The sequence below is a fragment of the Pseudomyrmex gracilis genome, unplaced genomic scaffold, assembly GCF_002006095.1.
Source record: "Pseudomyrmex gracilis isolate BER0280 unplaced genomic scaffold, ASM200609v1 scaffold_213, whole genome shotgun sequence".
Taxonomy (NCBI): Eukaryota; Metazoa; Arthropoda; class Insecta; order Hymenoptera; family Formicidae; genus Pseudomyrmex; species Pseudomyrmex gracilis.
In genome coordinates, this window is record NW_018020797.1 from 67,671 (window position 1) to 84,782 (window position 17,112).

Sequence of the window (17,112 nt, forward strand, 5' to 3'; positions counted from 1 at the left end):
CCGAATTCTGATAATTGTTTTTCTTTTTCTTGTAACAAAAAGAATTACTTAATAATATGCTTAACATGAACATATTCAAGATCTGCATTCTATTGTTATATAAATCTCATAAAATATTTTTCTTTCGAGAAAACTAAACATTGCTGGGTGAAGAAGAGGAAAAAGAACGTGTGAATATTTATTGCTTTAAGATTCCTTTTGTATAAGAATTCTAGAACTTATTTATTATGGTCGTATCTATGGTGTACACTGTACATATTTACATAAGGATAAACAATAAAGATACTAAGAGAGAAGAGTCCTGGAGATTCATTAAAACGAAATGTATTTGTAAGTTTATAAACAATTTTTATGTACAAATACGGAAGATAATGAAGATGTTGTGTGATAAGCAAAAAAAAGAAATATTTTAATACTTTTTTTAAAATTATTGAAATATTTATATTAATAAATTTATTTATATATTTATTTTTTACTTATTAACTTCTGTTATTTACTATTATTACATTGTTTATCTGAAATTCTACAGTGATACTACTTTTTTTAAAGATATATTTATGTTTCAAGGTCGAAAATCTGTTTTTTTTTTTTTTTATTTATTTATTTTTTTATTTTTTTTTTTAATCATAAAAGTTATCTAGAATTTTATCTATAAATGTTGCTAATTTAGTAAAAAGATAACAAGCTTGACGTAGTACAAAATCACGAAATAAAACTGCTGCAAAGTTTTGCTTAGAAACAGTTATACAAAAGATGTAAAAAGTTCATTAGATTTTTCGAGCTTGATATGTACAGTATGTACACAAAATATCAGCGAGAGAGCAAAAATTAAATTTAAGAAAATTATTTGAAAGAGTATCTTTGAGAGAGATATTCTCTTGCAAAGTGACAGACGAAACAAAAATGAAAACAAAAAATATTTCTTCGTAAGATAAATTATTTTCGCGTAAGATAAATTATTCTTTTTTAACCATCTTCCGTGCGCATATATACTTGCAACAGAAAACTGGTATTATGTAAGAAATAATGGTTTCTTGGTCTTTTTAGTTTTTTTTTTAAATCGGAAGAGCAAACTCTTATAGACAGATATAAATATTAACAATAAAATTTAAATACTTACGTATAAACTCCAACTGCACCAAGGTAAGCATCTCGACTAGGTAGAGTCACAAATCTAACATCACACACACGTGGCCAAAAATAATAAGCCTTTCGATGCGTCGTGTGCACTCTATGGTGGAATTCGTCAGCGTGAAACAGTCACGTGGCTGTGTGACAGATTTATAGGTACGCGAATTGAAATTTTTATAAACGTTTCGCGATTCTAAGATTAACAGAAAAAATGGAATCAACTGAAATAAATGAGGAAAACGATGAAAAACCGAAGAGTTTTCACGAACTAGAGTTAGACGACAGGATATTAAAGGTAGGAGCTTTAAAACAAATTTAAAAATGTGTATGCGAGGTTATGTTTAGAAGAAAAAATTAAATATTTTGTTTTAAATGAAATATTTTTATAAAATATCCATTATATAAAAAAGCTGTTTTTTCTTCTTCGATATATTGATAGTTCTTAGGTGAAAAATAAAATGAAGAAATCGCTTATCGCAAGCATGATTACATGATATAAATGTGCGCTAACGGTTGATAAGTTGTATTAAAATATACCAGTTTTCTGTTGTATATGTATATATACATGTGTGTGTACAGAAGTAAAATTATGATTTTTAAACTATGCGCAGAATAATATATAGAGTTGTGTTTTGAAAATAATATTTTAAATATAAATATTTGTATGTATAGGCCATTGCTAAATTAGGCTGGTTGGAACCTACATTAATACAAGAGAAGACAATACCCTTGTTACTGGAAGGAAAGGATGTCTTAATCAGAGCTCGTACAGGTTCTGGCAAGACCGCGGCATTTGCAATACCGCTCATTCAGAAAATATTAACAAACAAACGCATGCAGATCAAGCAAGAAGTTAAGGGTCTAATTGTTGCACCCACTAAGGAATTATGCAAGCAAATTCACGATGTCATTGTGAATTTGACTGTGAAATGTTCTAGAGAAGTCAGAGTGGTTGACATCAGTCCGCAGATAGATGTAAATGCTCAAAAACCGTTATTAAATGAAATGCCAGATATTGTTGTCGGTACACCAGGCCGGTTACTGCAACATTTAAAAGCGGGAAACTTGAAGGTGAAACACAGCCTGGAAACGTTAATAATTGACGAAGCTGATCTGGTATATATTTATATTGCAACATTATATTAATTATAGACAACACATTTCTGCTAAACTAAAATATTTTCAGCATTTACTAATATTTATGATCTCTAATGCCCAATTTCTTCACTTCTAGATAAATTTTTGATAACTTTATTTAAAAGATATCTTCCAGAATCGATTTTCTTCACCTCTGTAAAGCTTATAAAATGAGTGTTTTATTATCTGACCGATATCTTTATTCAGAGAATAGCTATTGGGAGGTATGAAGAAATCGGGCATTGATCTTATTGAATAAATCTTTTTATTGCAAAAATTTTGGATTATGTAGATGCAATAACACGCTGATTGATTGTTACAGTTATTTTCATTCGGTAAGGAGAACGATATTAAAACGGTTTTAACGTATTTGCCAGTGGCGTATCAAGCAGTTCTAGCATCAGCTACGTTGTCTGAAGATGTTCAGACATTGAAAAAATTAGTTTTACATAATCCTGCAATTTTGAAGCTGGAAGAACCACCTTTAGCACCTCCCACCCAATTGGTTCATTACACACTGGCTGCAGAGGAAAATGATAAAGCTGCTATTTTATATGCTTTATTAAAATTGAATTTAATTAGGTAGTATGTTTTTTTTTAAAATGAGTTTAAATTATATAAAGTTAGTTTATGTTTTGAAAAAAAAAGATTATTACAATTTTATTATATTTGTTTTAGGGGAAAGACCATAATATTTGTAAACACAGTTGACAGATGTTACAAATTGAAGCTGTTTCTTGAGCAGTTCGGTATTCCGACTTGTGTATTGAATTCTGAGTTACCGGCAACTTCCCGATGTCGGGCAGTTACACAATTCAACACTGGCACTTACTCTATCATAATCGCATCGGATGAACAAGCTCTAGAAGAGGTAAAATTGTACGCACATTACATACTTATTGCACGTGACATTCATCATTTAAACTATTACTTTTATTTTTTGTAGCCGCACGTGGTAAAAACACAGAAAAGCAAACGGAAGAAAGATAAGGAATCGGGTGTGGCTCGTGGCATTGACTTCCAATTTGTATCTAATGTGATCAATTTTGATTTCCCATTGGATGTGAATTCTTACATACATCGTGCGGGACGTACTGCTCGCGGCAAGAATACAGGAACCGCTCTTAGTTTTGTATCAATCAGAGAACGAACACTGATGGAGGAAGTAGGAGATCAATTAAAGCGTACCTACCAGTGTGAAAATCTATTTAAGACTTACATGTTCAAATTGGAAGAAGTGGAAGGCTTTCGGTGCGTGTTCAATTTTTCTCATTATTATCATTGATATACTTAATTAGATGACATATTCTTTTTTTTTAACGCGAGACAAATTGACTCGCGGAAGTGTTCATGATATTAATGATATTAATTAAATCAGGTATCGTGCAAAAGATGCTTGGAAGGCTGTTACAAGAATCGCTGTTCGAGAGGCGCGATTAAAGGAGATCAAACAGGAAGTTCTGAATTGCGAAAAACTCAAAAGCTACTTTGAGGATAATCCGCGAGATCTGCAGTCACTGCGCCAGGACAAGGCATTACACACAGTGAAATTGCAATCACATTTGAAGGACGTACCTGAATACATAATACCACCAACCTTGAGAAATTTAGGAATAGGAAAAAGAAAAAGGAAGTTTGATAGAGATGCGGTACAATCAAAAGCAACAGCTGTCAAATCGAAGTATCAAGCTCGAGCGTCGAATCCGTTGATCAGTTTGCAGATACCAGACGAAAAAAAAAAATAAATGAATGAATGAAATAAATTGTATTGGGTTGTAAGAGCCGTTTGCAGGATGTTGTGCAGAGAATGTCCTTAAATATATATATATGTATACACATATATACTTCGAAATAATTTTTTTCCTCCATATAGAATGCTGGATTTGCATCACATATATATGAAGGACCCCGTATACCCCCCTAACTAATTTTAAAATATTGCGAAACAAACTCCTCAGCCAGAAGTCAAACCTAGAATCTCCGGCTTTCCGGGCCGTCGCTTTCCCTGTTAGGTTACCGAGGCACTTGGAGTTTGTCTCGCAATACTTAGCACATCTATCGAATATTAATCTGATAATATTTTAAAATTAGTTAGGGTGGTATACGGGGTCCTTCATATATATGTGATGCAAATCCAGCATCCTATATGGAGGAAAAAAATTATTTCGAAGTATATATGTGTATACATATGTATATATATATTTAAGCACAATCTCTGCGCAACATCCTGCAAACGGCTCTTACAACCCAATTTATTTCATTCATTAGTTTTAAAGACTCCTGAGCCCGAAGAATCTTCTTGTTATTAATTTAAAAAAAATAAAATTCTTTCAAAAAAAAAAAAAAAATACAATAAATTTTCCACACCTATTATTTTCGTATTGTTGTTTTATTGTATATGTCTTATAAAATTGTATATTTCTTACATATTTAAAAATCATAAAAAGGAATAATCGAGAACTTCTACGTCTGAATTTGTTTTTAGTGGCGCTAGCGTAGTTGCAGTCAATATTCGATCATGTTTTTACAGCTTTCTTTGGTTTATATTTTTCTCGCACGCCGTCATTGAAACCTTCTCTATTTCTGGCAAGTTCTATGGCATAGAACTGTATTCTGGTTGTCAATATGCTATTCTCTTCTGAATAATCTCCGGTACAATCTGCCCTTAATAACGTACCAAAACTGTAATCCTCTACAATGTCTCTAAATTGTTCGCAAAACGGCCTCCATTTCGCCTTTCCTTCTGGAGATTTCAGTTCATCTTCGTCTATTTTGTCTACTTTCATGGTAGGAAAACTATCTTTAAACGCCTTGTAGATCTGTTCGTCGTGAGGTGTGAGTTTCAAAAACTTGGGGTCAACCGAGCACAAAATCTAAATCGTATAAAATTTGTTTTTTTGTTTAAAACTTTGATAAGTTGTGCGCATAAAATTAAATATCATAAAAACTTACATTGAAATAAACCTCTGCATGTTCCATGGCTTTCATCGCCCACATTGCTTCTACGGATGGCTAAAATAGCAACAGGTAAGCATAAGAAGATACGTATATAGATATTCTTTTCATATGTAAAATAAATAATTCAAAGTGTAACACAATGTGTGGCGCTTGTACGCAGATTCCACTTACATCATTGTCGAATTCTTCCGCGGGTCTTGACAACACACTGGATCCAGCAATTAATTGATCTGCCGTCTTAAAGGTAGATATTTATTTGTTACAACAATCGTTTTTACAAAAAGGTAGGATTTAAAAAAAACAGAATAATGTAGAATAAGACATAAATTTAATGATAATTTTTTAGTCGTTACATATTGAAAGCTAACTCTATATCAGTTAGGTTATAACGTAGCAGTACGTAAACATTTGTGTGCACAAAAATAATTCGCGTACCACATTTCCTATTTGCGCCATTGTGTTTTCGTTCCCACGCAAAACAATGGACTAAAATAAATTCGACAGTCTTTCAGAAATATATGCGCGAACTGTTCGAACAATTCGTTTCACAATCACACTGATCAGATGTTACAAACTTATGTCGTGCTGTGATGTAGTGCTGTGTAGGTACGTAGAATCAAAACACGTGCGTCGAGTGTGATCAATAAAGGAACACCGTTGAACAAAAACTATATCAGCAATCAACCGAACAACTAGTCACAGAGCATAAAATCACACATTCTACAATATACACATATATTGAACTAACTATGATCGTCAAACTAAAAAAAAAAGATTTTGTATTAGAATAAACAATAACAAATAACTGGATTTTTCTCAAACAGTTTAAAACAGTTATAAAATTATTTCTCGTTCTCTCTTTTTTCCGCGGATATGTCCATATTGCGATAAATTACGACTTTCACCATGCGTTCACTTCCCCTGCCATTGAACAATTACAAAAGCATTTCGTCGGGAGAAAACTCGTAAAACGCGGCAGTATTCACGTTCCTTTCACAATATTTTACAATAATGTGCATGAGAATTTATATATATATAATAAATTTTATAATATATATTTATACATTATAAATATATAAGATTTATTATATATAAATTTCTTATAATATATATTTATATATTATAAGATATCTTATAATCTTATAATATATATTTATATATTATAAGAATAATATAATAAACAAAATGTAGCAATTATACGCACAGAAATACAATAATATCTTTATACATATATATATATATATATATAATTTGCGCTTTAACAAATACTGCAGAAAAGTCTAATTGCGAGTCTTAAATATCTACGGCTGCATTCTACAAAAATTCATATTGCCATATCTTCATTTGTCACGAGAAACGATTATCGATCAGATAACGAGATATTCGTAAAATATTTCGCGAATGCCTGTCAAGAGTAATTTGACTGTAATCCGGACGCTTCCAGTGAGATGCTACTATCTTTCGAGGTTGAACACGTATTGTATAATAATTGTTTTGTTACGTGTAACTGACATTCTCATAAAAAAAAAAAATTTCGTTTTTTCAACATTAGCAGAAAAACAGCTTCGTCCACAAGCGACACGAGACGTTTCGCGCGCGCGTAAGTGCAAATTGTGTGTTGAAATGTAAGTTTTTTTATTTATCATTCATAAAGATCGACCGATCTGAGACCGATCTCTCTCACGCGTTGTTATTCATTGAATTGTATGCACATGCGGAATCAACACGCGGCTCTCGACGCAAAACGTGTATGTCAGATAAACGCGGAGGTAACGAAAAATTCATTTGGATTCTCTTACTTTCCGAAACGTACATAAGTGTATTATGGATTGCGATACACTTCGGTTTGTGTGCAGGCCCGTTCTCCTTCTTCTTGAACCAATGACGGTTCTGCTAGTCATATTCGCGATCTGTTCGTGATCGGAGCTCGCGATTTTACTTGGCGTGTGTGTAACAAAAATCGTTTTCTTTCTAAAAAAAAAAAAACTCATTTTTAAAATTCCGACACAGAAATACGCTAAATCGGCGCACACGTTAATCTTTCGCGTCCACCTGGGCGTTATAGAAAGTTATTTTGTTGCATTGTTTGTGATATCGATAGCGAGATCGGGGAAAAAAATTTCTACACACATCTCTCCGCGCGCTATAGATCGTTAGTAAAACATTTCGATCTGTCACGAGATGGGCAACAAACACTCCAAAGATAGCGAACACCGAGACTGCAAGATGTAAGTCTCTTCTGTCTCTTTTTGTAGTACGTTTTAACACACTTTGCGGCTAAGGACCGAAACATATTTTGTCCTAAGAAGTACAGAGTCGCTTCACCAACTTCGATTAACCGATTTATTCCATTGGAACTGGTCGATTGGATTACTTGTTTGGCAGAATTGACCAATCACGATCGACATTTAACCGATTAGTTTAATCAAAGATGACAAGATTGACCTAAAAATTCATCTAAAGTTACAAGATTGCTTTTTTTTTTTTTACTTTTCAGTCTTCAATCTAAGAGTTCTTATCTTCTTTCGAATCTGAAATAAAAATGTGTGTGTGATCTAGTATAGCAATCAGATTTTGAATTACGGGATTACGTTTCTCAAGATATTATTAACAAGACCGGAATTAACAAGTCTCGCGTGTTGAGAGAAAGTGATCGAATTAAAAATCGTCTCGTAGTTCGAGGTATAAGGTGATTGAGCGTCATCAGTTATGTGTCATGCTCTGATAAAACGATGTCGATGATAAACACACAGTGTCCACGCGCGAGACAGTCTGCCCGTCGCGAGGGAAAGAAATTTATTGATAATAAAACACACGTCGTACATATGTATATATATATATATATGTCAAATCGTCCATCGACGATCGTTTTCCCCGCTTTAATTCGACGACGAGAAAGATAAGACACACGCAAAGTGTTAGTCCGTGTAAAACATGTCCTCGAGGCAGTTCCTCAAACCACTCGGTGGTGATTTCACGGGTTTTCTCCGTCGAACGAGCGGCTTGCATTACGCAATCGACTCTGAACCTGAAATCTGTCGTCAGCATCAGCATATGTGCAACGACAGGTAAAATACCGATATAATGCCAATGTATTTGTAAAAGGTGAATTTTGTCGCGTTGATCGAGTAACACGCGAAAACTCTTGCGTCACTTGTTCTTCTTTTTGTTGAATTTCTGGTTTTACTTCGAATCTCCGAGGCCGACGTTACTTTCCTATAGATAGTGTTGTACCACTTTCTATTATTATAATTAGTCCAATTGTAATTTAATCTCGAATTAGTTTTAATTCTAAAAAGTGTTGTTGTAACGTTTCTTCGTGCAACATAAACAAGCGAATGTGTTTTTAAAAAGTAATTATGTCCGTTGTGTGTAATTACAATAATTCCGCGTGTAGATAGTACGCGGATGATGTAATAGGCCTCACTCGGTACTAGTTTCAACAACTGAAATCTAACGAATGAAATGCAACGGACGCACTTGAAAAACTTCGATCGAAACGACGCGAGAAGTAAACGGAAACGTTTGTTCGCTCGATTTTGTACTTTGCTCCGCGTCGCGATAGCGAGTTTGTAAAATTGTAAAATCGGTATCCGCAATCTATTCTATATTTTCTCACGTTTAATCAATCATTAGTATATCATTATTCAACCATGATGTTGCATGATTGCGCGAATAAAACGCGCGTGCGTTGAGTCGTGCCTCTTTTGCAGGTACGTGTTAGATACAATCCGCGCCCTGACGTTAGATCGTTTCGGGGAAAAAAAAAATTGCAAAATTTTACAGAGACCGTAAACCTTTTAATATTGATATAATCGCGAATAAAAACAAATCAATAAGACGTTCTCGATCGCAGAGAGAAATATTTATACAGAGAACTGCCTGTACAAAATTTCTAGAAATACGAACATTGTATTTGGTTTTAATAAAAATCAAGAAAAAAACTCAGAAAATCAGGAACAAAATTAAGGACGCACAGAGTACGTTAAGGATAGCATTTCGTATTAGAAAAACGATTTTTTTTTATATGAGAGAAACCGCGCCACCTGTAGCGAACACGGCAGCAGTAGCTCTTTTATAATTCTCCCCGCACTCTTTGATGTCGCCGACGCGATACGTCGTTTGCGCTCGCGATACCACCGACGACGTGCCGTCGCGCGTGTGTGTGCGTGATCTCTCCGCGTGTTCATATACTCGTCGCTCTGTTCCGTAGGATTCAAACCAGTAGTCGGCCCGACTCCAACAGGAACAAATCGTTGTCGACCATGTCGAACCTGGAACGCGATCAGCTGGGGCAACGAGGAAGCGGCGACGCCGTCTGCGCCGGTCTTCTGCGTGGCCTCGACCATATCAGAAACCCGCAACTTAACAAGGTAAGGCCTCCGGATATGTCTCGGCGCATACAGATCATCATTTGCGCAATAAAATAAAAAATTTACGTCGCGATCCAAGAGCGACGAGATAATTGCTACGTGACAATCGCGTTGTCGCTCAGATGCGATCGATAAAACAACCGATTGTAATTTGAGGGCTGATATTGCGAGTCGGCAAATGTGTCAATTTGTTAAACTCGACAAACAATGAACAAGCGAGTCAAGTATTGCAAAAAAACGAAAAATTTTGTTCCATAACGTGTGTAAAGAACACCTTTGCGTTAAATAAGCAAATATTTTTACCGTCGTGAGAGAAAAACACATGCGTCATCATTATATCGAACTATCCTTATAAATTATTAATCTACGCTCTTGTATCTGATCGAAACCTAGAGTTATTGTGACTCGAAGAAAAAAACGAGTCAAAGATCAACAATTTTTGTGTTGATTCTTGTGAATTAAACATAAACTGAATAAATGTGAACGCGGCGGAACTAAACCAAAGGAAACATTTTCTACTGCGGAAAGCAAAATATAGAAATGATTCACGATGAACAAAAGCTTCGCGGATCTGTGAGCGAAGTTTAACTACAAATTCAAGCTGCATCACAGTTCGACAAATTGCAGGATGATATCACACAGTTCCGTTAACACTCACGCTAATACGCTTGCGCAATCACGAAACTAAATTGCAATCCGCGGTTGATACAGCCCTGACAAATTTCTATAATTTAATTTTTGAATTTTTTCAGTCGTTTGTAATCTCGATGTCAATCAAAACGTTAAAAACGTATAATTGCAATTAATTAAATGTCAACCTTTTGAAAATGCCGCGAAGATAAACAGAGAAATAAAAAATCTCTAAATTTTTGAAAGCAAAAGATTATTTATTCTCGTACCCCAATAGGCAAATTGTGAAAAAATATTGGACAAAAATGGCATCATGAATGACGAAGATTTTGCAATGATTGCACTAACACGATTCGCCACAACGCAACAGGTTTTTTGTCAAAATAAAATTTTGTAAATAATATTTATCAAAAATGAGAAAAGAGTCGTTACGCATTTTCATAAGTATATATACATGAATTAATTTGATTTCTTTATATGCAAATATATATTTCTACATGTTTTGAACACCACACAGCTGAAATTTTTTTCTCAATTATTGAACAATTTTTTTTTAAGTTCAATTTTGCAAACATACCGCTAAAATGATTTGCCATATCGTTTTGCCGAAATAGTATTTGGAAATTAATTTTGCAAACGGTTACAAATATTTGATAAAAGATCAATATTTTTTACATCTCTATTTCTCAAAATATATCTACTTAATTGCAAATCACACAATTTTCATGCAAGATTTTGTCACACAATTTCACAAATGTTTTTCCCATCGGGGGGGGGGGGTATGCTTTTTTTCGTTTTCATTTGTGACAATACGTTTGTTCGACAATAAACGCGCACGACAAAAGAGACGTGAAAAATAAGTTCCACGTATACCTTGGAAACCGCCTTATCTATATATAGTTTATCTGTGTTATTTGCAATATTCTGATCGGCGACAAACGGTCTCGTACGTGTTTCAAAGCTTACGGGGCATACGTATAATCCTTGCGGTAGGTCACGAAAAGCCACTTTATATTCAAGAATTGAAGAACAGGGCCAGCCCCCTATCGATCCGTGCACAGGTCGTAGGGTCGCCGTCACGGGAGTCAAGAACCCCAGCAACCGTTTCCACGGTCGGTTGTTTTGTCGTGAGATGTTAAAAATCTCGAAGAACAATTTTGACAGTGATAGTGCGGCGACGACAAATAATAATGGACAACGATTGGTGGAGTCTCATTCCGGATAGGAACCGAAGCCCACACGTCCCGGAAACTCTGCTCGCTCTGGACGGAAGGGTATTATAGCTAAGACCGATTTTGCGATTTTGTTGAACGATCGAAGTCTGTATATATATCAAAATTCCCGACTTCTTTGTTTTCCATACAACCGCCAAAAAATATGTGTATTCACGCGTTTCGACATTTTTTGTAATATACGCCGTAATACATTTATTTATGTGCAGTGTTGCGCTTAGATAATTTGAAATAATCTAGATACAGATTAGATAAAACATATACGTATGTATCTCAGATAAGATAAAGATAATCCGATTTGATCATATCTAGATAAAAGATGATTTAGTTGAGATTTTTATCTAGATAATTTTAAGATATTAAAGAAGTTAGGAAATTAAATACATCTCAAGAAAATCTATAGAAAATAAGCGTATATTTTGATATACATTATACATTTGAGTATAATAAGCATATTATAAGTATGTAATAAGTAAATTACATTTATTCTATATATAAGGTTAATATGTAAATATATTATAAGGTTTTAGTTTTTAAAAACAATAGTTTTTCAAATGTGCTATCGGATAAACGATTTCTTCGAAGTACAATTATTTGTTATCCTGTACTGAAAAGTCACATTCAGAGTGCGTACTCATTATCTTAGATAATTTACAAAAGATACTACTTTTTTTATCTGAGATACAGATAAAGATGTCATATATTTTAATTATTTAGATAAAGATAAAATAAAACAATTATTACATCTAGATGAACATCTAGATAATTTTATCTAGATAACGGAAAACACTGTTTATGTGTAGCGTCAAAATAATTAACTTAGTTGTAGTATGTATGCGCACGAAAGACGCCTTCTTCTCTTTATTTGTTACTCGCATGCGGTAACGCATTCCTTATTCGGTGACGAATTCTGTATATTTTCCTGTGATTAAAGTGCGTGCAAACATGAGAAACGCGTACTGAATCGCGCTCTCGGAACAGCCTTGTCAGCATTATCAACGGACAATAAAAAACATGCCGCGAAGTTTTATATTTCATTAAAACAACGTGGCTCATTGTCTTTTCCCTCGGATATTATCGAGTGAGAATATATATATCAGTAAAAACTTTACAAGCGTGCACAAATAGCAGCAAGTAGTATAATAAAAACTTTTATGAGACAATAGCTGTGTAATTATGATACGCAACAATATGTTTTTAAACGACAAAATCGGTAATAACATTTCACACGGATAATTTTTTTACAGCCGTCGTTTTAGAACGCAACTAAATGGACAGAGAGGGTCTGTCTATAATGGAAAAGTACGGCGGATGGTGCGAGCGCGCTGACCTGTCGAATTAGATTCAATTATTATACACAACTCACCGTCCCGTAGCGAATTAGCGTTTTTATTTATTTCGAGAAAGATCTCTTCAAAAGCGTCTCTTCAAAAAGCGCCGAGAATATCGCAAATGGCGACAGTTTAAAATCGATATATATTAAAAAAAGATATATTTTATCTGACAATATAAAAAAAAAGTTGAAATTATCAAGTAAGAGCTTTTTGTGTTTCTCGCAAAAATGTCTTGTGTTTCCTGGAAATTTTTAACTTTATGTAAGCTGATAATCTATAAAGAGAAGAGAGATTACATTATAATAGATATTACCCCGGCACAATAGACGGTATCACACCGTTTAGCATTTACAGCCCGTGACTGCGCGATATGACACATATCGTATAACATAAACTGTTTCTCTGTTTCCTTTCTTTCTTTTTTCGTAATTGCACATTTTGCAATTTTTTTTTTAACGAGTAGTATATCTCGTTATAGAAAACGACGCAAACACACACATACACACACACACACACACATTTCGTTAAAATAAAAAAAAAGAATTCCGTACAAAGAAATATTTAACGTTTAATTATAATTAGATGTGTATGGAATATTCAGCACAAAGTGCATATAAAAGGAAGCACCGCAGACAGTGCGTCTTATTGATTAGCGGTCGATTTGATTTATCATTTTGCGCGAATAATAATAAACTCGCTGAACTTTCGTGGCGTACGAAGGTGATGGAATCATCGTCGGGTAGCGTGGTTCATCAACCGCAGTTAGATAAGCCAAGTCGGATGAGAAATCACCTCATCCCTCAGTATAGAGATTTCGTTCAAAGTGCGAGCGAGCGAAGTGCGAGTTTAATAACATTTTGATGACGCAATAAATTTGTAACATCAGCAGCCATCCGAGTGACTGATTACCTGGCACTGGTTCTAGTACTCGCTTTGAAGAAAAAAAAAAAAAAAAAAAAAATTGGCGGTAAAATACGATCATGTCACAATATCGCCGCGAGCATCGCGTTGTCATTATTCTCGGGAGCGAATGTGGATCATGGAAAGACTATAGATATTTTCTAAATCTCACGCGCGCACACGCACACACATACACATTTGTCACCAGACCTTATCGCAACATTTACATTTTTAAAAATAGACGTGAGACGATCAGCCGATCACCTTTCACCTAATCTGGCTGTAATCACACAGTCAGCAAATTTTTATATCATTATTTTTAATTGCGGTCGGAGTCAATGCTTATCAATGTGATCGGAGTCGAACGAGTCATAAAATGTTTGTATGTTCCGACTAATTGCTCGTAGATTAATTCCTTTTTGCAATGTTGCACAAAAACAAAGAGAATTGAAATAATCATTAAATGTGCCACTTTTAGTTTTGATTTTATTTCCATATGTGACACAAGCGCATATATTAAGCAAATATTATATTGTTGTGTTTCAGGGTATGGCATTTACCATCGAGGAAAGACAGACGCTGGGTATACATGGTCTCCTACCGGCAGCCGTAAAAACTCAAGAAGAACAGTTAGAGCTTTGTCGCCTCAATCTGGACCGCTACACGGACGAGCTCTCGAAATACATTTATCTCATAGGCCTACTGGTACATGAACATGGGCAGTTTAATTGCTGCCGTTTGATCGAAGACGCTATTTAGTCTTCTCCTCCCCCGCTTGATCAGGCCTACGTTTTTCTTCTTTCACGCTTGATTCTTACATAGAGTATTGTTCCCATAGGACAGAAACGAGAAACTCTTCTACCGTTTGTTGATAGAGGATGTAAGTAAAATGATGCCGCTGGTGTACACGCCAACCGTGGGTCTGGCGTGTCAGAAATTCGGTCTAGTTTATCGAAGACCGCGCGGTCTCTTCATAAGCATCCACGACAAGGGTCATATTTATGACGTCCTCAAGAACTGGCCGGAGCACGACGTACGTGCGATCGTCGTTACGGACGGTGAGAGAATATTGGGACTAGGTGACTTGGGTGCGCACGGTATGGGTATTCCCGTAGGAAAGTTGTCGTTGTACACCGCGTTAGCTGGCATCAAGCCTCATCATTGCTTGCCCATTACTTTGGATGTTGGCACCAATACTCAGGTATGTGTGACGGTATATCTGAAATGTAAGTAGCTCAAGTTAGAATCAACAATACAAATTGTTTGATAAATTCTATACTTTTTTTTTCACAGTCTTTACTAGACGATCCTCTGTACATCGGTCTCAGGCAAAGGCGTGTCACTGGGTCGGAATATGACGAGTTCTTGGACGAGTTCATGCAGGCTGTCGTGAAGCGATACGGCCAGAATACGTTAATCCAATTTGAAGATTTCGGAAACCTCAATGCGTTCAGACTACTCAGCAAGTATCGCGATGACTATTGTACCTTTAACGATGATATTCAAGGTACTGCCGCCGTCGCCGTTGCCGGTCTGTTGGCATCGCTTCGTATTACCGGCAAGAAGCTCTCGGAAAATACGATCGTATTTCAGGGTGCCGGGGAGGTTAATATCTTTCTCTCTCAAAAAAATACATTAAAAAAATATATATATATAATAATAAAATAAAAAAAAAAAAAAATGTAAAATATAAAGTTAGACACAGACATTTAAAAGCGCTGTGAAAGAAGCTCAATAGTTTTAAACAACAAACTATTTGCAGGCGTCGTTGGGCATTGCATCGCTATGTGTAATTGCGATGCAAAAGGAAGGAGTGTCGGAAGAAGAAGCGAAGAGCAAAATTTGGATGGTGGACTCGAAAGGATTGATCGTTCAAAATCGTCCGAAAGGTGGACTGACGGAACACAAACTGCACTATGCTCGCAACGACCAACCAATTGACACTCTGATAGAAGTTGTTAAAACAGTCAAACCCTCGGTTCTCATCGGCGCAGCTGCTGTCAGAGGCGCTTTCACTAAAGAAATATTGCAAGAAATGGGACGGAACAACGAAATCCCTGTTATCTTCGCTCTGAGTAATCCAACAAGCAAGGCGGAATGCACTGCCGAAGAAGCGTACACCGCCACGGAGGTTTGAAATTTTATATTACATTCAGGAATTTGTCGCGATAATATTTTTCCATTATTTTCGTGTTAAACTATTATTGTTATTCTTGGATATATATGTTAATATAAATCAAACTGATAATCAATTACAGGGAAGATGCATTTTCGCAAGTGGTTCGCCTTTCCCACCATTTGAATACAAGGGCAAGACTCTTCATCCTGGCCAGGGTAATAACAGTTACATCTTTCCAGGAATCGCGCTGGCAGCGATATGTGCCGGTATGCGTACGATTCCTGAAGATGTTTTCCTTATGGCCGCGACGACTCTTGCTGAACTGGTATCGGATGCCCAGTTGAACAGCGGAAATATTTATCCGCCACTGTCTGACATACAGATGTGTTCGTTGAAAATAGCGTGCAAGCTAGTGAAGTATGCTTACGATAACTGTGAGTATAAAAAAACATCACGAAGATGTGTAGACATTGAAGAAGCATCTTGCATGTTCCATCATGTAGAAAAAAATTACTCTTGTTTTTGTTTATAATAAAAGAGTTTTTGCTTTTCTTCATGCAGGTTTGGCATCAGTACAACCGGAGCCTGAAAATTGCGAGGCTTTTGTCAAAGCACAGTTGTACGATACAAGCTACAAGTCGTCCATACCTCCGGTTTATCCGTGGCCGAAAATGTAAATTACTTAAGTTTACCGAAGACCTTTTAGACGAAGACCTAACTTTTTGACGATTTTTGGGTCCAATAAGGGAGACAGAATAAGAATGTGTTCTCGGGAATTTAAATTTTATTAGCAAACTATTTGTTTTTCTGTAGCCTGTTGATCGGGCTTATTTCAAGCATTGTGTACGCGTGCAAACGTAAATTAGTTTGTAAGATAAATTTATTAAATGTCACAAAAAAAAAAATAAACATATGTTCAACGCAAACATCGACATTTTTCATATTTGAAAAAGCTTATTTTGAGAATTTATTTGCTGGTTGAACAAATAAATATATCGATGCTGATATTTGAAAGAAATTGTATTTATTTTATTGCTACTCGAAACATCGCTTTTTTTATTAAACATTTCCCTTGTTTGATGAGACAGCGGCATATATCAAACCGCGTTTATTTCGCAGATATAACTAAGAACAAACAAAACTTACACATTGGATGATACACAGTTGTGCAAATCAAAGGTGTTTGTGACACAAAAGTAAAAACGAGACTGTGGCTTTGCGTAACAACGTCACTTTCTGCAATAGTACTTCTGTTATTTCAAGTTGTAATTACAAAAAAAAAAAAAAAAAAACAACAA

General features: G+C 35.3%; 3 protein-coding genes across 7 annotated transcripts; 2 read left to right on the forward strand and 1 right to left on the reverse strand.

Moving 5' to 3' along the window:
• Window positions 1–916: 916 nt before the first annotated feature.
• Window positions 917–4,069, forward strand: LOC109858553 (probable ATP-dependent RNA helicase DDX56). Its single transcript, XM_020435936.1, has 6 exons — window positions 917–1,426; window positions 1,804–2,247; window positions 2,591–2,850; window positions 2,947–3,139; window positions 3,215–3,519; window positions 3,647–4,069. The coding sequence occupies exons 1-6, from the start codon at window positions 1,343–1,345 to the stop codon at window positions 4,011–4,013; spliced, it is 1,653 nt and encodes a 550-aa protein (XP_020291525.1). The 5' UTR covers window positions 917–1,342; the 3' UTR covers window positions 4,014–4,069.
• A 569-nt stretch (window positions 4,070–4,638) lies between these two features.
• LOC109858558 (protein PBDC1) lies at window positions 4,639–6,155 on the reverse strand. Its single transcript, XM_020435956.1, has 4 exons — window positions 5,662–6,155; window positions 5,398–5,463; window positions 5,221–5,280; window positions 4,639–5,141 (listed from the first exon to the last, which is right to left on the reverse strand). The coding sequence occupies exons 1-4, from the start codon at window positions 5,680–5,682 to the stop codon at window positions 4,785–4,787; spliced, it is 504 nt and encodes a 167-aa protein (XP_020291545.1). The 5' UTR covers window positions 5,683–6,155; the 3' UTR covers window positions 4,639–4,784.
• LOC109858557 (NADP-dependent malic enzyme-like) lies at window positions 5,447–17,106 on the forward strand. 5 transcript variants are annotated; one of them, XM_020435951.1, is made up of 9 exons: window positions 6,613–6,692; window positions 6,779–6,826; window positions 9,440–9,599; window positions 14,242–14,400; window positions 14,534–14,896; window positions 14,989–15,300; window positions 15,458–15,826; window positions 15,954–16,248; window positions 16,376–17,106. In XM_020435951.1, exons 1-9 carry the CDS (start codon window positions 6,628–6,630, stop codon window positions 16,489–16,491), a joined length of 1,887 nt encoding a protein of 628 aa, XP_020291540.1. In that variant the 5' UTR covers window positions 6,613–6,627; the 3' UTR covers window positions 16,492–17,106. The 5 variants fall into 5 exon arrangements, with proteins under 5 accessions (XP_020291544.1, XP_020291540.1, XP_020291541.1 ...); XM_020435952.1 differs by having other exon boundaries at window positions 6,782–6,826; XM_020435955.1 differs by lacking the exons at window positions 6,613–6,692; window positions 6,779–6,826 and adding an exon at window positions 5,447–5,470.
• The last annotated feature ends 6 nt before the right edge of the window (window positions 17,107–17,112 follow it).

Excerpts from the sequence above, each read along its gene's own strand:
- LOC109858553 (XM_020435936.1), top strand. The coding sequence starts at position 1,343 with ATGGAATCAACTGAAATAAATGAGGAAAACGATGAAAAACCGAAGAGT. Across the intron at positions 1,427-1,803 it reads TAGACGACAGGATATTAAAG|GCCATTGCTAAATTAGGCTG; the intron begins GTAGGAGCTTTA and ends TTGTATGTATAG. Across the intron at positions 3,520-3,646 it reads GAAGAAGTGGAAGGCTTTCG|GTATCGTGCAAAAGATGCTT; the intron begins GTGCGTGTTCAA and ends TAATTAAATCAG.
- LOC109858558 (XM_020435956.1), bottom strand. The coding sequence starts at position 5,682 with ATGGCGCAAATAGGAAATGTG. Across the intron at positions 5,464-5,661 it reads TGGCGCAAATAGGAAATGTG|ACGGCAGATCAATTAATTGC; the intron begins GTACGCGAATTA and ends TCTACCTTTAAG. Across the intron at positions 5,142-5,220 it reads ATGCAGAGGTTTATTTCAAT|ATTTTGTGCTCGGTTGACCC; the intron begins GTAAGTTTTTAT and ends TATACGATTTAG.
- LOC109858557 (XM_020435950.1), top strand. The coding sequence starts at position 8,161 with ATGTCCTCGAGGCAGTTCCTCAAACCACTCGGTGGTGATTTCACGGGT. Across the intron at positions 9,600-14,241 it reads GAAACCCGCAACTTAACAAG|GGTATGGCATTTACCATCGA; the intron begins GTAAGGCCTCCG and ends GTTGTGTTTCAG. Across the intron at positions 16,249-16,375 it reads GAAGTATGCTTACGATAACT|GTTTGGCATCAGTACAACCG; the intron begins GTGAGTATAAAA and ends TTCTTCATGCAG.